This window comes from Rattus rattus, chromosome 4 (genome assembly GCF_011064425.1).
Source record: "Rattus rattus isolate New Zealand chromosome 4, Rrattus_CSIRO_v1, whole genome shotgun sequence".
Lineage (NCBI taxonomy): Eukaryota > Metazoa > Chordata > Mammalia > Rodentia > Muridae > Rattus > Rattus rattus.
The window spans coordinates 86,726,432-86,749,885 of record NC_046157.1 but is presented as its reverse complement, the minus strand read 5'-3'; the positions used below and the strand labels follow the sequence as shown (position 1 = coordinate 86,749,885).

Genomic DNA, 23,454 nt, shown 5'->3' with positions numbered 1-23,454 from the left:
AAATAAATAATGAGCAGCTTGTATGTAATGGAAATTAATAACCTAAAGGGCATAAGAAGTTTATAAGTGAGTTAAAGCACAAAGTACCTCTCCCATTGTGCTAGAATCGTATGCACACTTCTTTCTCTCATCTTTTCTGTACGAAAATGAAAGAAAATCCGATCACCTCTTCCTCCCTCCCTCCTTTCCCCCTTTGTACTTTGAGAGACCATGTTTCCCAAGCATCCTGTAGCTCCCAGCTTGATTTTTTTTCCCCCGTAGCCTGGGTATTACGGTGCACGCTGAGAGGGCGACACGAAACTCCTTACTGCATGTTTTAGTAATGTGTATCATTGTGTTGCAACACTCTGGGTCTTGTTCTTACTCTAATTTTAGGAGCCAACAAGCCTGATTCCGGGCTGCCAGTTCTTAACAACTGCACAGTGTGGAACAGCCCCCCATCCGTAGCTTCTCTCGGAGATTTGTCGAGTCAAGCTAGAGACTCAGAAAGCAGGGGGCATAATTAAGACTCGCTCTTCACATTTTCTGGTGGAATTGCCTTCCCTGTGTTTTGTGGCACTACTGAGGCCTTGGGACTTTGCCCCAGGAGTTAATGGACTCTTAATGTGTAAAAATGACTCATTTATAATGGCTAATGTTTCTTCCCTCTCGTGAGGCTGAGAACACCTATATTATGCTGCTATTCAAGAGGGTTGGCATTAGTGTGGCTTTTAGTTACTGTTCACCAGACCAGCTAGTCCTGTATTAACCATGGTGGTCATTATTAAGGCCCTCCTGAGGCTGACTCTTTCTTCTTCCAAGATGTGAAGTGCATTCTACCCGCACTTTCTTCCTCTAAGGCTAATGTCTAAGCTGAACCCAGATCCCTCAAATTATGTCCTTTCTTTCCAGGCATGTGCAGCTGGGAGAAGTGGTGGGATGATAGCTGGAGGAGAATGGGACTTTTGACAAATCTATTCAAATTCTTTTCTTTTTTTTTTTAAAGGATTTATTTATTCATTTTATTTATATGAGTACACTGTTATTACTGTCTTCAGATAAACCAGAAGAGGGCATCAGATCTCATTACAGATGGTTGTGAGCCACCATGTGGTTGCTGGGATTTGAACTCAGGACCTCCGGAAGAGCAGTCAGTGCTCTTAACCACTTAACTCCACTCCTCTCCTCTCCTCTCCCTCCTCCTCTCCTCTCCTCTCCTCTCCTCTCCTCTCTCCTCTCCTCTCTCCAGCCTTCAAATTCTTTTCAAAAAGTGTGTGTGTGTGTGTGTGTGTCCTCACCCAAGAAACCAAAATTACAGAAAGTTATAAGCTGCCCAACGTTGGTGCTGGGAATTGAACTCCAGTCCTTTGAGAGGCCAGCAAGAGCTTTAATCTACTGTGCCTTCTCTCCAGGACCTCTACCACAAACAAAGCTATTTAACAAACAAACAAAAGGGTAACACTATCCATAACACGCACACACAGACACATACACACGCACATGCACGCACCTTATTATTTTTTTTTTTCCTTTTCTTTTTTTTCCGGAGCTGGGGACCGAACCCAGGGCCTTGCGCTTGCTAGGCAAGCACTCTACCACTGAGCTAAATCCCCAACCCCACGCACCTTATATCCGCACTTAAGCCACAAAGTATGTTATAAATGTGTACTTTTCACCCGGTGTCAGAAAATGGCAATCCTGTTTATCTCTCTCTCGTGTTTTCCTCTCATTGTCAAGATTTCAGGGGGCTGGGGGTGCAGCTCATGGGTAGCCTGATTGCACAGTATCCAGGAAGCCCTTGGATCCATCTCCGGCCCTGCCCACACCAGGCAGAGTAGCACATGCCTGTCATCGCAGAACCCCAGCGATAGAGGCAGAAGTTCGAGGTCATCCTTGGTTATAGGAAGAGTTTGTGAGGCCAGCCTGGGATAGTCTAAAAAAAGTAGTAACCATAAAATCAGGAGAATTTTCCTGCTGTGCATTCACTTGCCCTGCAAGACACAGTGAGTGTGAACTTGCGTAGAGCCAGGCTTTGGGTAGATCTCCGTGGCCCTCTGTCTTTTCTGTTGTCTTTCCTTCAGCCTCAACAACTACCTGGACCATTCTTCGTTCTTTAAACGACACTTTTCAGTTTGGGGGTCACCCAGTGCGGAACGAATAAGCAAATAACTAATAAAAGAAGAATATTATTTTACCACAGTGTTGAGGGATAGCAAGGAATTCGAAGGTTGACTGCCGGGTTACTTTCCTTTGGTATCTCTAGTGCTTGGGTTTGTGTTTCTCCTCCTGGAGCCGCAAGTAGGTGGCATGGGTTTTATCTTTAAATCTCCACTCTGTAAGAATTTATGAGCACAGTACGACACCAAGAACCGTGGGCCCTGCAGATGAGTCAGAACAGTAAGCGAAGTCAAAGGGAGCTCACGCTTGAGTTATGGAAGCAACTCCACACAGACCTGCATGATCCAAGAGAGTGAGTCTCGTAGGTCAGAGAACTGAGGGACTGGCTGCTTTCGAAAGCAAAACAGGAGAGTGGAGATTGACAAGCTGTTGAATTCCTCGGGGTATACTCAGTTTGAGGACCCTGGGTAAACCACTATGCTTCTCTACCTCAGTTTCCTTGCGACAAAACATGATGCTCTTGGCTTGCTTTGGGGATGAATGCACCATGGCCGCCAGAAAGCAGCTCACACATGTTTGTATGTTTATTTCTCTTTTTGGACGTAATGACTTCCCGGCTTGTTCCTAACCAGCTCTAACTCACACACATAATGGACCTTTTAAATCCTGAAGTCTGGGGTCACATAGTTTTGGACAGGGAGGCCCACCAGGTTTCCAGGCTGCTTGGAAGTGGATGGTCTGTCAAGGCGGAGAGTTGCTGGGTTCAGTGCCCAAGAACTAGAAACTCCAGCCAACTGTAAATATTTATTCCTTCCTGCCTGTGTGGGTGCTGCCCGGAATGTTTTCCTTTGCAAGAAAACAAAGGTGTGTGTGAAGATAATGCTTTCTTTCGCCCAGTTACTGGCTGTCAGGAGAAAGGACATTGGCTAGCCGAATTTCTAGGTTTTCTTATTAACTCTCTTTTCCTTCTTTTCCCTACTTTGACTTTCGACCCTTTGTGAATGCAGCTAGGCTTAGTGAGTGCAATATTTGTTTTCTTTTATTTACCACCCCTTTCCCTTTAGTGGGTGGGGTAAGAAGATGACCTTGAGTTCCTATGCAAACGGACCAGTCTTAACTCTATTCTCACCTAATAAAATGGTTATCAGAGCTGACCAAGGCACTACCTTGTCATGCTTTGGGATTCACAAAACAAGGTGTGAGAGCTGTGGCTGGTGGCTAGGTTCTGGAACAGTCTGATAACCTGGTTGGACCAACACCTTTTTTTTTTTTTTTTTTTTTATTAACTTGAATATTTCTTATATACATTTTGAGTGTTATTCCCTTTCCGGTTTCCGGCAAACATCCCCTCCCCTCCCCTTCCTTATGGGTGTTCCCCTCCCCACCCTCCCCCATTGCCGCCCTCCCCCAACAGTCTAGTTCACTGGGGTTCAGTCTTAGCAGGACCCAGGGCTTCCCTTACACTGGTGATCTTACTAGGATATTCATTGCTACCTATGAGGTCAGAGTCCAGGGTCAGTCCATGTATAGTCTTTAGGTAGTGGCTTAGTCCCTGGAAGCTCTGGTTGCTTGGCATTGTTGTACATATGGGGTCTCGAGCCCCTTCAAGCTCTTCCAGTTCTTTCTCTGATTCCTTCAACGGGGGTCCTATTCTCAGTTCGGTGGTTTGCTGCTGGCATTCGCCTCTGTATTTGCTGTATTCTGGCTGTGTCTCTCAGGAGTGATCTACATCCGGCTCCTGTCGGTCTGCACTTCTTTGCTTCATCCATCTTGTCTAATTGGGTGGCTGTATGTATATGGGCCACATGTGGGGCAGGCTCTGAATGGGTGTCCCTTCATCTCTGTTTTAATCTTTGCCTCCTTTCCCTGCCAAGGGTATTCTTGTTCCCCTTTTAAAGAAGGAGTGAAGCATTCACATTTTGATCATCCGTCTTGAGTTTCATTTGTTCTAGGCATCTAGGGTAATTCAAGCATTTGGGCTAATAGCCACTTATCAATGAGTGCATACCATGTATGTCTTTCTGTGATTGGGTTAGCTCACTCAGGATGATATTTTCTAGTTCCAACCATTTGCCTACGAATTTCATAAAGTCGTTGTTTTTGATAGCTGAGTAATATTCCATTGTGTAGATGTACCACATTTTCTGTATCCATTCCTCCGTTGAAGGGCATCTGGGTTCTTTCCAGCTTCTGGCTATTATAAATAAGGCTGCGATGAACATAGTGGAGCACGTGTCTTTTTTATATGTTGGGGCATCTTGTGGGTATATGCCCAAGAGAGGTATAGCTGGATCCTCAGGCAGTTCAATGTCCAATTTTCTGAGGAACCTCCAGACTGATTTCCAGAATGGTTGTAGCAGTTTGCAAACCCACCAACAATGGAGGAGTGTTCCTCTTTCTCCGCATCCTCGCCAGCATTTGCTGTCACCTGAGTTTTTGATCTTAGCCATTCTCACTGGTGTGAGGTGAAATCTCAGGGTTGTTTTGATTTGCATTTCCTGATGACTAAAGATGTTGAACATTTCTTTAGGTGTTTCTCAGCCATTCGGCATTCCTCAGCTGTGAATTCTTTGTTTAGCTCTGAACCCCATTTTTTTAATAGGGTTATTTGTCTCCCTGGTCTAACTTCTTGAGTTCTTTGTAAATTTTGGATATAAGGCCTCTATCTGTTGTAGGATTGGTAAAGATCTTTTCCCAATCTGTTGGTTGCCGTTTTGTCCTAACCACAGTGTCCTTTGCCTTACAGAAGCTTTGTAGATTTATGAGATCCCATTTGTCGATTCTTGATCTTAGAGCATACGCCATTGGTGTTTTGTTCAGGATTTTTTTTTCCAGTGCCCATGTGTTCCAGATGCTTCCCTAGTTTTTCTTCTATTAGTTTGAGTGTGTCTGGTTTGATGTGGAGGTCCTTGATCCACTTGGACTTAAGCTTTGTACAGGGTGATAAGCATGGATCGATCTGCATTCTTCTACATGTTGACCTCCAGTTGAACCAGCACCATTTGCTGAAAATGCTATCTTTTTTCCATTGGATGGATTTGGCTCCTTTGTCAAAAATCAAGTGACCATAGGTGTGTGGGTTCATTTCTGGGTCTTCAATTCTGTTCCATTGGTCTATCTGTCTGTCTCTGTACCAATACCATGCAGTTTTTATCACTATTGCTCTGTAAGGACCAACACCTTTTATTTCATCCTGATTTTTTTTTTTTGATTGGGTCTCACCAAGTTGCTTTGGCTATCGTAGAATTTAGAAAGTAGAAGCAGGCCTGAGTTTGAGGCCATCCTGGTCTACATATTGAATTCCAGGACAGTCAGTGATATAGAGAGACCCTGTTTTAAAACAACATTTGTTTTAAAGGGATTGGAGAGATGTCTTAGTAATTAATAGCCCCGGCTGCTTTTGTAGAGAATCCAGGTTCAGTTCCTAGCACCACATACAGGTTTACTCGATCTCTAACTCCTGTTTCAGAGGTGTCTGATGCCCTTTTTTGGCATCTTTGGGCACAAGACATAGGTACATATGTACACATACATACATACATACATACATACATACATACACACACACACATACACACATACATACATACATACATACATACATACATACATACATACATGAAGGTAAATATTCACACCCATGAAATAAAACTAAATGGATATAACACAGTGTAGTTTTACATCCCCATGATCCTTAGGGGTTAATGCAGGAGGGCTATAAATTTTAGGGTAACCTGGACTAACCCAGCAAAATTCTGTAGAAAGAAGTAAAAAAACAAAGGGGGGGAAGAGGATAGACATGAAGAGGGAGGAAAGTGAGAGAGAAGCACTAGAATTTTCATTGACCAGCTGCTTGCCTTGAGTGGTGTGGGTGAGGGGCAGGTGAGTGTGGCTCTCTGCCCAGTGAGATAAGGTAGGTAAGTCTACACAGTCATTTAACCACAGCGGAACTCGGGAGGTTTTGTTCTTCTTTACTTGAATGTTTCCTTGTCTTTAGGGAATTTTCTGCCTTTGTAGAACCACTGTGGAGACACATCCCTTTCAGGATGGGAGTGGTCGGCCACACCTGTGTTGTCTCTTCCCTTTTCCTTTAACCTACCTCGGTTGGTCCCTCCCCTCAGAATTGTGTAGTAGCCTTTGTGCTAGGTACTGGGTGGCAGGCGGGCGTTGCTCTAGCAGCTGGGAGAATCCCAAGTGCTAGCGGAAGGAGTGGGCTTCTCTCTGCTGAGGCCATTGCTGCTCTGGCTGCTGAGGTAGCCCAGCTCCTGGCTTTTTGCCGCCAAGCTGCAGGATAGAGCAGCTGTCCGTGTCTGTGGGTCTGACTGGGACTAGCAATGTTCAGAAATGTGAAAGCGAGCTGGGATAAATACCAGCTGTACATTTCAGTTGGCTTTTTGGTGATTCAAGTGAGGTTTGTTTTTACGTTGTTGTTGTTGTTGTTGTTAATTTTCTAGAAAATAGAACCTATTGTCCCGAGGCCTAAGGACCTGAGACCTTTAGCCAGACATTCGTGCATTTGGCCCCTGCTCTTTGCCGTGTCACTATGGCACAGAGGGTCATTTAAGGATATGTTACTTGATCACAGGGCATGACTGTGGGCTCTGGGGAACGTCCGGGGTAGTAAGAGGAGGGCAGTTGCTGACATCTTCAGGCTCAGGTATGTTTCATGTTGCTGGTGACAGGGCACAAAGGAGCCATATGTGTGAATAGACTTTAGACATTTGGTGCCATTTCAGGCTGATTCACTTATTACTGTATCCCAAAGGATCAGCTAAAGATGGCAGCTGGCTACTACCAGCCCAATACAGTGAAACAGGAGGATTGCCAAGAGTTTGAGGCCAGCCTGGGCTACAAAGTTCAGCCAGGGTACACCGTAAGAATCTGTCAAACAAACAAACAAACAAGCAAAACAAGAACCAAAGATGCTCTATCAAGTTTTGTAGTTACTCGCAGCCCTGCGATGTAGTAGCTGCTTGCCTGGAACGAGGCTAAGAAGAAAGGTGGTCCCTGCCTCCCAAAGCATCCCTCTCCAGGATGAAGGATTGGTAACTAAAATTCACCGACACGAACAGATGTTCCACTGGGAATGTGTGTGAGAGCTTACGGCATTGGATCGGGAGGTATTCTTAGTCTAGACATGCCCAGGACACTAAAGCTGAGGTGTGCTGCTGTGTTTTAAAGGACAAGATCCTGGTTTCACTCAGAATGGCACTTTGGTTTTCTCTGTCATAGGCGGTAGGCAGCCGCACCTGCCGGTATGCAGTAGGGCCTTCTCGAACAACTCGTGTTTTCTCACGTCCCATTTTACTTGGCTTGGTAGCAAAGTTTACACTTTACAGAAACTTCGGACTGGTCCGTGGTAAGTAAGACACAAGAGTGAGGTTCGAATGTCCCCTCCACAGCAAATGCAGGCCATTTCCATGCAACTTCCAATAACAAATAATGGGGACTGACAGATTTGGGCTTTTTTCTGGTCAGAGTTGAATTTTGTTTTCTCCACTCCGTGTGTAAATGTGGGCAAGCCCAGTCCTATCCCCGTGCCTCAGTTTCTTCCAGAGAGCTTCGTAAAGCTCTTCTGAACTAAAAGGATGCATGTACCCAGTCCGGTGCTACACGTGGATCTCGGTGACCTGGATCTTAGTGGCTCCTCTGTTTTCTTTTAGGCCAGTGGTTCTCAACCTACAGGTCACACCCGCTTTGGTGGTGTTGAATGACTCATTCACAAGGGTCGCCTAAGACCATCTGCAAATCAGATATTTACATTACGATTCATAACAGTAGCAAAATTATAGTGATGAAGTAGTAACAAATATAATTTTATGATTGGGGGTCACCACAATATAAGGAATTATATTATTATTATATGGCACATTCAATATTAATATCTAAATATATCAATAATGTAAAACAATGTTATGTTATAAATATAAATGTTATTCATTATAATACTGATATAATGTAATACATGGAATATTAATTATAAAGATTAAATTTATAATAAAATTATGTTATTATTAAAGGTTCACAGCATTAGGAAGGTTAAGAACCACTGTTTTAGCATAATGAGCTAAAAACTGTGAAGCAAGGGAGAGTTGACCAGCGTCTGCTGAGAATCCATCTACCACATTTAGAACTTTTTTTTATTTTTCCAGACAGGGTTTCTTTGTGTAGCCCTGGCTGTCCTGGAATTAACTCTGCAAATGAGGCTAGCCTCAAACTCAGAGATTCACAGGCATGCACTACTTGGCTCAGAAAGAGTCTTAAAACATTATATGGTCACACACACACACACACACACACACACACACACACACACTTTATCACTACTCTTACTATTTTATTGTTGTCACTGTTGTGAAGGGCAGGGTAGTTTTACACAGGCACTTAATTTAGTAAACATTAATCCCCTGTCCCTTATGTGTTGAGCCCCATAACTGACACGGAGACACGGCCTAGAAGTAGAAATCTGACCGTTTCCAGCTTGGCCAGACTTCCCCATAGTGTTCCTGTCCCCTGGTCTGTCAGTACCCCATGTCACTAACCAGTCACTACCTCGTGAGAAAATCACACGTCATTGTGCAGCACTTTTAATTTCAACGTTTTCCTTGAAGGACAGACAAACACGGCTTTTGATTTTCTTATTAATATGTGTCACCCAGAAAACATCCTCTTACCTCCAGTAGGAGTGAGTCAGGAAGGGCGGAGTCACCTATCATTAAAGTAAATCATTGCCAAAAACGGGGGGAGTGGGGGGATTGTATATCTATAATCCCATCTTTGGTGGGGTGCTCCTGAAAATGGCAACGCACACGGAAGATGCACACAAGTCTTTCTAAAGCCTAATCCTGGGTCACTTGGCATACACTTCAGTGAGATCCGCCAGACCCCCTCCCCCTCCCCCAGAGAGAGATTGTACGTACGTAGTCTTTTGAAATGCAGTGTGGGACATTCTAACCTGAACTGTTAAACCGGCTAGGGGAGATTGTCTATAGCAAAGGATTAATTTCCTCAAAAAAAAAAATTGTAGAGAGTAAGTAACAGAGAGTCAGCTGGTATTAGACAGGAACTGAGGGCTTGTAACATCTTTAGCCTCAGATTGGCGCACAGGAAAGGGCACGGCATCATGCCTTCTTCTGCTTTCAGAAACCTTTCCCTTCTACACACACATTCTGAGAGACGCAAACCCTCGGATACTCACGGACTGTGGTATCTGCTATCGCAAGAGTAGAGGCCACATTGAATGCCAGGGCAGGTTAAGTGTCTACCCGCTTATCAGAGAAGTTATCACTTAACCTCCAGACCGCCTGGGTGGAGGCTGTTTGTCCCTGCTTATTGGTACTGTGTGCATACAGACAGTGCGCAGGAAATTGCTCACACCCTGGATAGCCTCTGTGGGAACGGGGCCTGAGTGGCTGAAACCTTGCAGTCTGAGTGACGGGTGTACCGCCGGGGCCGAAACCAGGTGTGTTGAGGTTGTAACGGCACAAATTCGATGAATGTATTAAGCAATATTAATTTAAATCTAACCTGTCAGGCTTAAAAAAACCTAATTAAGAGCCTCTGAGGTGCCTCAGTAGGCAAAGGCACCTGCTGTCAAACCTGGCTACCTGTGTTCTATCCGTACACAGTGGAAGGAGAGATCCAACTTCACCTAAGTGTCCTCTGACTTCCACGGTCATTGTTAGATACAAGCATACATTACACACACACACACACACACACACCAAACACACACAATAAATAAATGATAGATAGATAGATAGATGAATAGATAGATGGATAGATAGATGTAGTATGTTTTAAACAATAAAACATAAGGAGAAATCTTTTTAAAAAAAAATTACTTGGGCCAAGCAGAGTGGTACACACCTTTAATCCCAGCACTCAAGAGGCAGAGGCAGCCAGATCAGATCTCTGAGTTCAGGACCTGCCTGGTCCTGTGCGGTCTACATAGTGTGGTCTAGGACAGCAAGGGCTGTGTAGAGAGGCTGTTTCAAGAAACAAAACAAAACAAAACAAAAACTAACTAGACTGACTAAACTTTTTACGTCAAGGCGTTATTGCCTGTGAAATTGCTTTCCCTTCTTTGGATCCTCGGGCAAGCTTTTTAAGTTTATGCAATGTGTTTTCGAGGTTAAAACTGTCTAGACTGCACTGAGGGAAACCCCGGTTTCTAAACAGCATGATCTTCCTGGATCCTGACGGTGCTGATCTTGGCTATAATATTCTAAGACGTGAGTGGGTTCCTGCTCGGAACCAAGAAAGCCCGCTCACTCTCCTCCCCACTTCCTTTTTTTTTTTTTTTTTTTTTTTTTTGAGAAAGCTCGCCCGTGAGTCAGCCCAGGGCTGCAAAGGCAGTATCACTGCTGTCAGCAGCCTGGACAGCTTGCAGACACCCGCCCCGGCAGCTGGGCGGGGCGCTCTCTCCCGCCCTCTGGAGCCAGCTGGTTCGAACCAGCTTTGGCTGCTTTTGAAGCACGTCTTGTGGCTTCCCGCAGTTTTCCATCTGCGCACCCGGGAAATGAAGAGTTCTTTTGCTCGGGGCAAAGATTGACAGTTCACACTTGGACATAGCTCGTCTCTGGGCTCCCCTTTTTTGAAACTAACTCTCAGGAATGAATGGTCAGAGCTCATGGATGCCTTAGAGATGCGCCATTACAGTAACTACCTTGATTTGGAATCAGGGGTTTTAAGATGCGATCTATCACGGCTAATTAATCCGTGGCTAACTTATGCAGAGGCTCCAGAAAGACTTCAGTTGTAATAAAACCCTAACTGCTTGTCTGGGTCTCAATTAATCAGGGTGGGAAGGAAGTGACTCTTCACATAATTTCCCAGTGGCTTCAGGCCTGGGCTAACCTGGTTAGCATTGAGTTTCTCTCCATGATGGAGAAGTTCACGCTGGGCTTTGCTTTGGCTCCCAGATTCCCTGTTCACTCGACTATGTTTCTTCTGCGTCTTGGCCCGGGAGTTCCCAGGGAGGTCCTTCTTGGCTTCAGTTCCTACTTCCATCCCATGACCTTCAGTGACCCTAGGGAGAGTTAGACAGTAGAGGACCTTGTGCTGTTTGCCTGCTAATTGGTGATTTAGACTGGAAGTGTTAGTGAGATGGTTCCTTCCTTATGCAGTAAACACACCTCCTCCCATGTCTCCCGAGGTGTGGGCCAGGTTGGTGAAGCGAAAAGTATCGGTTTGTCAAGAATTCTTTGTATTTCAACATTCTTGCTTTATCTCTGTTTATGGGGCTGTTTCCAATACATTGTCCCGGGTCTGTGTCTCCAAATATCAAACAGCTGACCACCTTTTCCTGAAGGGTTTGGGAATCAGTATCAGGACATTTCCATCTGTGCTTTTGGTTTAAAAAAAAAAAAAAAAAAAAAGATCCTGGGAGGTGGTAGCTGTGGCACTCGCTCACCTTTAACCCCAGCAGAGGCAGGGAGATCTCTGAGTTCGAGGCCAGCCTGGTCTACAGAGACCAGACAGAGTTCCAAGACAGCCAGAGATATACAGAGAAACCCTGTTTCAAAAAAAAAAAAATGTTCAGTGAATTTGGTTTCTTTTAGGCAGGACCCCTTGTTCTGAGTTGGTCACAATAAGAACTCACACATCAGAAGGATTATTTAAAAGTCAGTGCCAGGACTGGAGAGGTGGCCCATGGTTCAGAGAGCATTTGTTTTAGCAGAATATCAGTCTGAGTCCTAGTACCAACATCAGGCAGCTCACAACTGTCTGTAATGTCAGCTACACACACACACACACACACACACACACACACACACACACACAGAGAGAGAGAGAGAGAGAGAGAGAGAGAGAGAGAGAGAGAAATAATAGAAGTGTTTTTAAAAATTGTCTCCTCATTTAAAATTTAAAGGATTTAAAATTTATCCTTTTAATGAAGGCAATGTGTTTTTTTTTACAAGTCTCTTTTTTTTATTACTTTTTTTTTTTATTAACTTAAGTATTTCTTATTTACATTTTGAGTGTTATTCCCTTTCTGGGCCAACATCCCCCTAATCCCTCCCCCTCCCCTTCGTTATGGGTGTTCCCCTCCCCATCCTCCCCCATTGCCGCCCCCCCCCAACAATCACGTTCACTGGGGGTTCAGTCTTAGCAGGACCCAGGGCTTCCCCTTCCACTGGTGCTCTTACTAGGATATTCATTGCTACCTATGAGGTCAGAGTCCAGGGTCAGTCCATGTATAGTCTTTTAGGTAGTGGCTTAGTCCCTGGAAGCTCTGGTTGCTTGGCATTGTTGTTGCAATGTGTTTTTTTTATTTCTCTCTCTCTCTCTCTCTCTTTCTTTCTTTCTTTCTTTCTTTCTTTCTTTCTTTCTTTCTTTCGGATGATATTGCATCATTTCTCCCGTCCCCTTCCTCCCTCCAAACCTTCCCATATACCCTTTCTTGCCCTCTTCCAAATGCATCACTTTTTTTCTTCTTTTTTTTTTAATCAATGATTGTTAAGAAATCATTGTATGGGGCATTCTTCAGTCTGTGAACTTGGGAATGAAGTAGATTCAGACAAAAGGTTTATGATCTGGCTTATCTGAGATCCAGGGCGCACATAGACTTAAATTCCTTTTTAAACTCCGTGTGTGCGCATGGTTTTTTATCCGCATTTGAGTAAGAGCTCTGCAAGCGTACCTCGGTCCTGTGGAGGTCAGAAAAAAGTAGGGAATCGCCGGAAACTGGATGAACAGAAGGTTGTAAGCCATCATCTGGGTGCTGGGAATCGAACTCCAGTCCTCTAGCAAGAGCTACAAGTGCATTTCACCCACTGAGCCATCTCTCCAGCCCCGGATTTAACTCCTTTACTGCTGTATCATCTGAGTTCTTGCTGTCTAACTTAAGTGGATTCGATAGAGTCAGGTATTACAAAATGCTGACCTGGCAAGAAAGATAGGGCTCAAACTGAAATTCCCACACGGACCCGCAGATGGCCTGAAATCTAATTTCATATTCATTATTTGCGCAGCTGGGAAGGCGGGGGTGGGGGGGGAGAAACACGCTTGAGATAACATCACACTCCCCCCACCTGGTTGTCATTTATACTCATTTATGGCCGTAATTCCTGCGAGATAAATCTTCAGTGGAAATTTCTATTTGTTTTTCTTAACTGGTCCATCACTGGTCTGCTGGGGTCTGAACTGCTTTCAAACAGAAAACAAATTTTTGGTCTCAGCCCAAGTATGTGGTATTTACAGACTCTCTCATTCGCCCTTCTATCCTAGGGCCTCTGTGAAGCTGGAGAGTAGGACCACCAAGCTGTGTGCCCTGCTAGCCCCTGCCGAGCAACCCTCCCACTGCCCAGAGGCCAGCTTCTTGTGCTTCTGTACTGTTTATGATGAGTTTACGGGGGTTCAGCCTCCATAAGCCCTGTGGGGTTCTCATTCCTCATCAGTGGATTCCAGACAGCTTGGACAGAACCATCACGGCATTCTGTGACTGCCAGCTTTTCTTCTTCCCCATGTCCTACTCTTTTCAGACACACCGAAAGAGTGTCTCATAATCCGATCTCATTACAGATGGTTGTGAGCCACCATGTGGTTGCTGGGATTTGAACTCAGGACCTCTGGAATAGCAGTCAGCGCTCTTAACCGCCAAACCATCTCTCTAGCCCTCTCCTACTCTTTTCAAAGATAGGGTCTTTTAGTCCAGACTCTCCTTAAGCTTGCCCTTGAACTACTGACTCTCCTGCCTCCACCTGGCGGTATGTGCCACCATGCCCAGTTTTTGTTGGTGCTGTGTATGGAGCTCAGGGACTTGGTGCATGCTAGACACGTAAGTACACTACCAACTGAGAGCTACAACCCGAGCCCTGGTTATGACTTAAAGTCCCTTCTTATTTATGGGATCTAGGTGGCAAGCTGTTCAATTCATGGAATAGCAATTAGTTTCAGTTGGGATTAGCAAAGGGCGCTCTTGAAACCATTAATAAAATGGCATTTATTTTATTTTATTTTATTTTTTTGCACAAGCAAGCTGAAAACTTCCCTTCCTCCACGTGTTAAAGGAGAGGATATATTGACAGGCCCTTCAGTGGAATGGGTGGCTTTTGTGTATCAGGAACACTAGGCATCTGTGGCTATGTCCTAGGGAAGAGAGCATGGTGATATCTATCTGGGGAATGCCAAGGGCTAAGGGGTTAAGTTAAGCCATTTTAACAGGCTGGCAAGGAGCTTCCAGGCTACATAATTAATATTTCACTTCAGCGGATCAGGGATGAATCAAAGTCGTTAATTTGTTTTGTGAACACAGATTGTGCAACCACAGGGAGGTTATAATTGTGTGGTAACTGACAGTATCTCTGGTAAACCTTAGTTAAATGAACTAATTGGAGATAACTTGGCAAAGAGGGATAAAGGATTTGGTTGTGTGTGTGTTTGTGTGTGTGTGTGTGTGTGTGTGTGTGTGTGTGTGTGTGTGTGTGTAGGGGGGAGGGTGCTTCAAAGAATGAAATGGCAATAATAAAACAAGCAGTGTGTAAAACATTTGGGATGGAAGCAATTTAGAGGTGACCTAACCTCTGCTTTTTAGTTTAGAAATAAATATGGGAGTGGATCTGCCGAGGGAAGTGGTTTTTCTAAGAGCACCCAGCTGGTACAGGAGACTTGTGATTTTTCTGGGACTTTGGAGACTTTTGATTTTATCTAATTTCTTGAGCATTTAAATGTAGGGAAATTACCTAGGGAGGTTAGGACAGGAGCAAAGGACACTCAGGGCTACTGCCAGGTTGCAAAGCAGACAAGTCAAAAGCTTGCTTGTCTTCGACACCACACTTCTCAAAAGATGTTCATGGCTCACCACCCCCAGGAGCCAAGAAACACTGCACCATCCCAGTTTGCCTTCTCTGGAAAGGCTAGCCATGATTTTCCAGCATCCTAATAGCAGTGGAGGTTTCTACTTGAGTTAGAGGACCCAGAATGGGCCCTTCGGCTTGGAACTGGGAGGATTGACAAGGACCCAGTAGAAATGGGACAAGAAGATGGCCGCCATGTTCCAGTGTAGCTTAGATACACTGTCACCGTCCCCAGAGCCCAGAAGGGTACTCAGACCCCAGACTCTGCTGTGTTTATCTAATTCGTTTAGATGACTCTTTGTCTTTCATGATCCTGATATTCTGAAAGGAAATCACAACAGCCATGGGGCTAGAGGGCTGACTCAGCTGTGAAGTAAGGGCAGCTGTTTATCTACCCTCCCTGTCACATTGGATTAATAAGCATCCGGAAGTACTAAGTGTACCTGTTTGGAGGCTAATCAGGGAGAGCTCCAAGGACTTGTTGGGCCAAAGAAAATAGTATGTTCTGGAAGTGCACTCAATAGAACTGTTAATGGTTTGGGCTGCCTAGGGAGCCTTTCTTCCCTTTGCCCTGTCCCTCCTCTTTCCAGTTGTCGCTCTGGCTGTCCCTTCTTTCTCTCATTGGCTCATGCTCCTCTCCTCTCCCAGCCTTCAAGCAAAAAGAACCACGGGTTTCTAGTCTTTCTGGAGGTGCAACAGCATCTGGTGGATTCGTTTCCTTTCTGGACGAGTTTTCCCTGAGTCCTTTCTTCTGGGTCGTAGAATGCTCCTCTCTTCTGTAAGCTGGGTTGTTTGAGCAGTCTGCATCCGTGAGCACCTCACAAAAGCACAGAGGGTCTGAGCTGCAGAGACACGATTCCAGCAGTCTCGTTCTCTAGCCCAATATAAATACAAGTTACCACAGCCACAACAGCTCCAAATTAGCAGAAGGGAAAGATACTTATCAGTGGGGGTGCTTTTTAAAAATAACACACTTTGGTTTTGTATTTGAAAATTAATATGCCCCCACAGAGAATTTGGACAGCTCAAAGATGCTTACAGGATAAATTAAGTTACTGTATTTTGTGATTATTTTTTACAAAGTTTGTGCATTTTTTTAAGGAAGATGAGACTCTCTGCTGAGGAAATCTGGCTTTCTTGTTCTGATGTCTTCTCTGTCTGGCAGAGTGGTTGTCTAATATGCACAGGGCCATGGGTTCGATACCCCATCACTGCATAATACAGAATGTAGACTCAAGAGGGTCAGGAGTTCAAGGTCACCCTTGGCTGTGTAGAGATCGTGTCTTACAAAACAAACCACAAACAAACAAATACAAGTATCTTCTCTTTTAAATAACATTGTCATCCTAATCTTGATGGTTTTTAGTGCTATAAACTCAAAACGCCAAATCATGAACTTTCATAATTAGTAGAGCAGTTCTTTTATTCCACAGAGTCTAATGGTCTAGTTTACTGTCAGAGATATTCCAGGAGACACAATACCTGATGCAGGGTTGCAAAGCAGCTCTGGGAGCTGTTGAAAATATCAGGTAAGAGGAGGAAAGACATTTTTATGAGCTTACATGGAAAATGCAAATAGCCTTCAGATAGGTTCAGAATGCAGCTAGGCAGGCACCCGAAGCCAGAGAGTCGATCTTTAGAAGGATGCTTGCCACGTGGACTCTGCCTTTAGCCATACTAACTAGGTAGCCCCCACTGCTGAGACACTCACCGGGGCACTTTCATAGTCACCTGACTTTAACTACAGGGGCATTGGCTCAACACTTGTGCAATTATGCTGGAAATCTGGTACTTACGTCCCAACTTCTAGCAAAGTTGCTGGGAAAATCAAGATAGAAAGTTTTAAACGAGCACAGGAAATAGGTGGGTGGGACTTCTTTGTTGGCATGAATTTGTGGGTGGGACTTCTTTGTTGGCATGAGTCCGTGGGTTGGAAGGTTTTTTTTTTTCTTTCTCTCCCAAGAACAGTGTGGTATATTGATGGAGCATGTCAACCAGAGTAATGTCCCTGAGAACCAGAATGGAGACAAGCGTTCTTTGTCAACTGGGAGGGGGCACAAAGGAGGATGTTAGCATGAATGCGTGCGTTTGCAAGGCATTTAATTCAATATGCCCCAGGCCAGGGGCTGTTGAATTAAAACTCAAAGCATATGCATAATTCTTATCTGGAGATCAGAAGAGTCCCTCTGGGGATGCATGTTAACCAGTTCTGGAATCTACTGTGGACTCCCAGCCAGCTGTGGTGGTGGTTTATGGCAACCTCCAGCTAGAATGTCAGCATCATGCAGGAATTGGTGGCCTTTGCAGCTCTCCGATCACTTGCAAAAATGTCTGTCATTAAGAGTTGCCAAAGAGGTAGGCATGTCGGCTTCGTGTCTTACGTGACTTTGTCACGTGATCATTTAAAACCAGGGTCAACGTTTGGCCTGGAGAGGTTGACAGCCTCTCCCTGGATGGGCTCAAGAGAATGATGGGCGCTCTCAAGGTGGTCACCAATAGCTTCAGGAGAGTGGATGAGGTCTTCTCGGCTGTGCGACTGGCCATCTGCTTCCTGCATGCTCACCCATGCTGGGTGTGTTAGTTGTTCGTTTTCTCATTGTTGTGACCAAGTACCCAGCAAGAAACGATACAAGATCCTTTTACGGTTCAAGAAGATTCAGTCCAGTAATGGCATCAGGACCCTGAGGCAGCTGCTCACATCACATATCTAGTAAGGAAACAGAAATGGGCATTAGCACTCGGCTTCTTTTAAAAAGTATTTGTTTTATTTTAATTTATGTCTATGTATGAATATGTGCAGACCACATGTGTGAGGACCAGAGGAGGGCATTGGATCCTCTGGAGCTGGGGTTTTTAGGCATTCGTGTATACCAGGGACTGCACTATGGTCTTCTGCAAGGGCAGCAAGTGTTCTTAACTGCTGAGCCATTGTGCGAGCCCCACGGTCTCCATTTTCTTTGGCCTGCTGTTCCAGTCAATACCAGTGCGATAGCTCCTACAATTCGGGTGAGCCTTTCCACATTACAAGCATCCCCAGAGGTTGGTCTGCTAGGTGATCGTAGAGCTTGTCAACTTGACAATTCGTGTTAGCCATGATGCCTGGAAAGCCAGAAAAAGCATAAGGGCAATGGGCTAGAGGATGATATAAGTGCCTGATGTGATTCTGAAGCATTCCTTTAAAAGAAAGGGCAGAGTGGAGAGATCAAATAGACTTGGTGTGAACTCTGGCTTTCTCCCTCCTACCCTCCTCTCTTCTCTCTCCCTCTTATCTATCTCTTTCTTTCAAAGGAGAACAGGACCAAAATCACACGGGGCAGCCTGAAAAACCTCCAGACTAGCCCTGAACTCATAGGCGGGCAGCTTGGGACCTGGTTTAATTGTAGGCAGGACCACTCCCAAGGCAAGGGGCCTGGATTGCATCCTGAAAGCCAGCATTAGAATTCTTGCGTCCAGTGCTCTCTGCTTCTTGACTTTGGGTGGCATGTGACCAACTCCCCGAAGCCCCCGCTGTTCTGAATCTCTCCGCTGGATGGACCGGGTGCCTTGACCTGTGAGCTCAACTGGGATAAACCCTTTCTCCCTTAAGTTGCTTCCATCAGAGCATTTTATCTCATCCAAAAGGAAAATAACTAAATAAGTGCATATATGTGCTCCTTTAGTTTTTCCTTATAATTTTTAGAGAGGCGCCTTGTCACGTTGCTTAAGTTGGCACCAAAGTCGCCATTTACAGAGGAGCTGGGATTACAGGTATACATTGTCTTTGGGTCTCCTAATTTCTAATATTACAGTGTCTGCTCTCGTATGGGTTTTTGTTGTTGTTGTTTATTTGTTTGCTTGTTTTGAGAGAAAATCTTCTTAGCTCAGGCTATCTTCAAACCCCAAATTGGTCTGTCACCATGCCTGGCTTCACATGTTCTCTGAAAGGGTTTAGGAATGTGTCGGAGCAGGGTGTAATGGTACACACTCTTATATTCTGAGCACTCAGGAGGCAGAGGCAGGTGAAATTCTGTGAGTTCCAAGCTAGCTTGGGTTACACAGTAAGACGATAAAAGTGTATATGTGTTTAATAACATCACAACAAATAAGAAATACACACAAATGGAAGAATAAAAAAAAATCAAACAGATTTAAAAAAAAACATGTTAAGGGAGGAGGGTTTGATTTCATTTTGCTTCTGTATAATTTCTGTTTTATATAACAGTTGCTTTTCTTTCCACAGTTGGAAACCGACAAACTGGCTCTCCCCATGAGCCCCAGTCCGCTTAGCCCGAGCCCCATTCCCAGTCCTAACGTGAAACTTGAGAATTCCACTCTCCTGACAGTGGAGCCCTCACCCCTGGACAAGAACAAGGGCTTCTTCGTGGACGAGTCGGAGCCCCTTCTGCGTTGTGACTCCACGTCCAGCGGCTCGTCAGCACTGAGCAGGAATGGCTCCTTTATAACCAAAGGTACCCACAGCCCGGCCACGCCCACAGCCCGGCCACGCCCACAGCCCGGCCACGCCCACAGCCCGGCCACGCCCACAGCCCGGCCACGCCCACAGCCCGGCCACGCCCACAGCCCTCTTGTAGCTGAGCCCATTGAATGACGTTCTCGGGAAGATAAACGTGTCCTCCGGGGAGCCACATCACTAGCATGGACACGCCTGGAAAGTCTTTCCAACTGTGTCCCATCCAGAGCCAGCTTTGAGACATGCCTTAGCTTCTATCCTTGGGATGCTATCAAACGTGTGCTTCAGGGCACATCTGATAAAGGACAGTGTAGCTGATTTGGGAACTCTTTACCGTACTTGCTAAGTCCAAGGATGCAGAGTCTAACCCGTCTGGGGAGTCAGAAGTAGTCTTAGTGTTTTGAATTGATCCCAAGATTCACTCTAGGCAAATTGCACATATTTTCAACATAGTGGAGTGGGAGGTTAGCGCTCAGTTGATAAGGTGCTTGCCTAGCAAGCATGAAGCCCAGCGGACACCAAAACAGGCAGAGGTGGCACTCAGTTGGTATCTTAGCGCCTGAGAAAATAGGAAATTCAAAGTCAGCTGCATGTGATGGTAGACTCCTTTAACCCCAGCACCCCCCAAAAAAGAGGCAGCCTGTGAGTTTGAGGCCAGCCTGGGGCTATATAATGAGATTGTCTCAAAAAGAAAAAATAAAAAAAATCAAAGAAAAACTCAGTCATCCTCAGTACATAGGGAGTTTGAGAAAAGCCTGAAATACATAAGCTATTAAAAGACATAAATTCAAATAATTATAACTTGGTAAATAATATGTCGGCTTTGCTTTAAGTCCGGGTCTTCTAATGTATTCCTGGCTAGTCTGGGAATTATGTACACCAGGTTGGCCTGGAATTTTCTGTCATCCTCCTGCCTCTGCCTCTCCTGAATGCTGGGATTCTAAGTGGGCCACCTCACACAGCCTTGATAGGAAGGTAGTAAGTTTGATTACACATAGTACTAACGGCAGGGTTTTGTCTGACGTTTCCTGGTTTTCAGGCAACTCAATTACATCTCAGTGAAGAGTATTACAGATTTAGTCTACATTTCACTTTTAAGATCCTTCATGTTTCATAGACTTTACACATTTAGGGCAATTCATTCCATGTAAGATATTTCTATTGTAATTTCTGTGATGGTAAATTTGATGTATTGGTGATTTTAATAAAAGTTGCTCTTTGTCACTGCAGAGTGTGACCCAAGGAACACCATTTTCTCATTTCAAGGGCCTTTAGTCCTCCAGTGCTTTGCTTTTGAAGCACTGCATTATCAGGGCTGGAGACGCACGCAGGGATTAAGAGCTCTTGCTGCTATTACAGAGGACCTGCTTTCAGTTCCCAGTACCCACAAGATGGCTTACAAACCACCTATGACTCCAGAGGATCTGGCAGCCTCTTCTGGTCTCCTTAGACACGGCCGGCATATATGATGCACACAAACTCACTCAGGCACAAACACATATACGCAAAAATGTAAAAACCTTTAAAATATATATTAATATAAAATAATATATATTAAAAATACATAATATATTAAGTATTACAATGCAGCTATAAGTAGAGAGAAGAAGAGTGCATTGGCTTGGGATTTTTGTTCCTAAGTGTGGCAGCTCTTCTGAGTTTCAGAAGGATTTAGAAGCCAATAAAGACGTGGCAAATGTCATATTATTAACACATTGAGAGTCCATTCTAGTGTACTGAAGAGATAGCTCAGAGGTTAAGAACACAGATTGATCTTACAGAGGACCTGGTTCTCAGAACCCACACTGGGTGGCTTCCAGGCACCTGTAACCCCAGTTCTGATACCTCTGGCATCGAACCTACCTACATTCATGTGCACACACAAATACATAATAAACGCATCATTTTAACATAAAAATAAAATCAAGAGAATACAGTCAAGTAGTTTCTCTTTCCACTTCTATTAAGCAGATCTTTTTTCTATTAGTGTTTTTGTTTTATGAGCTGGGGTCTCATGTAGCCCAGGCTGGAAGGTGGTCTTGAACTCCTGGTACTCCTGCCCTCTACCCCTAAGTGCTGGGATTGCATAATTGGGCCACCGCATCCCTGAAACTCCTGCTTTCCATTCTTCTGTGCTGTGCAAATAAAGAGGCCTGTATTGTTTCAAATGTACCAGGTCACTCCCTCACGTTGGAGGAAACCTGCTAGGCGCAGAATGCGGGCAGCTCCCCAACTGCTCCTCCAACCCCTCTCATCTCTCTTTCCTTCTCTTTCCCCTGTTCCCTGCAGAAAAGAAGGACACAGTGTTGCGGCAGGTCCGCCTGGACCCCTGTGACTTGCAGCCCATCTTTGACGACATGCTGCACATCCTGAATCCCGAAGAGCTGCGGGTAATCGAAGAGATTCCCCAGGCTGAGGACAAACTGGACCGTCTCTTCGAGATCATTGGGGTCAAGAGCCAAGAAGCCAGCCAGACCCTCTTGGACTCTGTGTACAGCCACCTTCCTGACCTATTGTAGAACATGGGGGCACTGCGTTCAGGAAATCAGCCTACTGGCGGAGTGATTTCATTTCTTTTCTGACTTTTGTGTTTTGGTGTGTGTGTGTGTGTGTATGTGTTTAACAGAGTATATGGCTGGTGCTTGAGTTTGGGGCTCTTTCTTTCCTTTCTTTCTTTCTTTCTTTCTTTCTTTCTTTCTTTCTTTCTTTTCTCTTCTTGAAAGTGAATGTATAAAGCCTTTTCAATGTATAACTGTTGGAAAATGCCCACCACTAAAGTTTTTTTTTTAAGTTCCATATATTCTCCATTTTTGCCTTCTTATATATTTTCAACACTATTCTGTGCACTTTAAAAACTTAACATAGACGCGGTGTGACTTTTCCCATATGCTGGATTCCAAGACTTTCAACTTCTTAAAAAACATAGTGGCATCTTGTGACTTCTCTAAGTACACATAAGTCTGCCAACATCAACGCCTACTTTGTCTGTTTTAATTATCACTGCTCTCTGTCGTATTGTTTGTCCTTCACGAGCGTTTCTAAGGACGGAGGGAGGCTACGACCCTGTTGATGACTGTAACTCTATTAGATTTTGAGTTGTCTTTTTCATGCCTTGTTCTATAGTTCATATTCACGGCGGAAACTTGACCACACTCTATCGCTCGTTGTATGGTTTTCGTCTGGACACAGTACACTGCTTGATAACTTGTGCTCCCCTTAATGCTACTAAGCTCTGGGCTGGAGAATGAAATCCTTAAGTCCCCAGGACTTGCTGTTTCAGTGGCTTGACACCTGGGCCACCAAAGAACTCGATCTTCATCTTTTAGGAACACCTTTGCTGCACCTTGGAAAACCACTTTATGCCCAGCTTTGCTTTAAAAGATATTTTTCTTGTTTTTTTTTTCTCTCTCTCTCTCTCTCTCTCTCTCAATACACATAGTCTATAGGTCCAGTCTGCCCTCAAGGCCTTGCTGGGTTTCCTTCGTCATCCAACCACTTTCGTTAAAAATGGCTGCAGCTGTAAGAACTCCTGTCCGATAAATTTGCAACTACGCTCTCTCATTTATCAACCTGTCCTCTGATGCTCAGTTGTCAGACTCTAATGCAGAGCTAGACGCCCACTGCCTTTGTGTGGGTGGGCTTAGTGGTGGAACTGATATCAGAAAAATGCCTTCAAGTATACTAATTTATTAATAAATATTAGGTGTTTGTTACTTGCGTGGTTTTGGTGTATTTACTACTTAACCTTCCCCTTTGCCTCTGTTCAGGTTCTAGCTCTGATCTTCTCTTGGGGAAGGATGTGTGTTCTGAAAGCCTCCTCCTGCCCAATCTGTAAATCACACACATTAGCACAAGTCCCTTTTGGAGAGGTACCCGGAGGTTCAGTGCGCAGGGCTTTGATAAGAACTGCCAAGCCTTTCCTAGTCTTTCGAGTTAAACCATGGGCTTTTATTTCCTCCAGGTAATTTTTTTTTACCTGTGGGGTAATCTGCACACTTCCACAGACTTCTAGCTAAAACCTCAGTGTCCCTGACGAACTCCAGAGGGCTTTCTCGGCAGTGAGGGGGGTGCAGTTTTGTGTTGGTGGGACTTCTCAAGTTCACTGCT

General features: G+C 44.7%; 1 protein-coding gene across 1 annotated transcript in view; it reads left to right on the top strand.

Moving 5' to 3' along the window:
* Tnfrsf21 (TNF receptor superfamily member 21) overlaps positions 1-23,060 on the top strand; it is a 74,795-nt gene extending 51,735 nt beyond the window's left edge. The window contains exons 5-6 of the mRNA XM_032900704.1: positions 19,117-19,345; positions 21,637-23,060. Coding sequence (XP_032756595.1) covers positions 19,117-19,345; positions 21,637-21,866 — 459 coding nt within the window. The 3' untranslated portion in view covers positions 21,867-23,060. The remainder of the gene's footprint in view (positions 1-19,116; positions 19,346-21,636) is intronic.
* Positions 23,061-23,454: the final 394 nt, after the last annotated feature.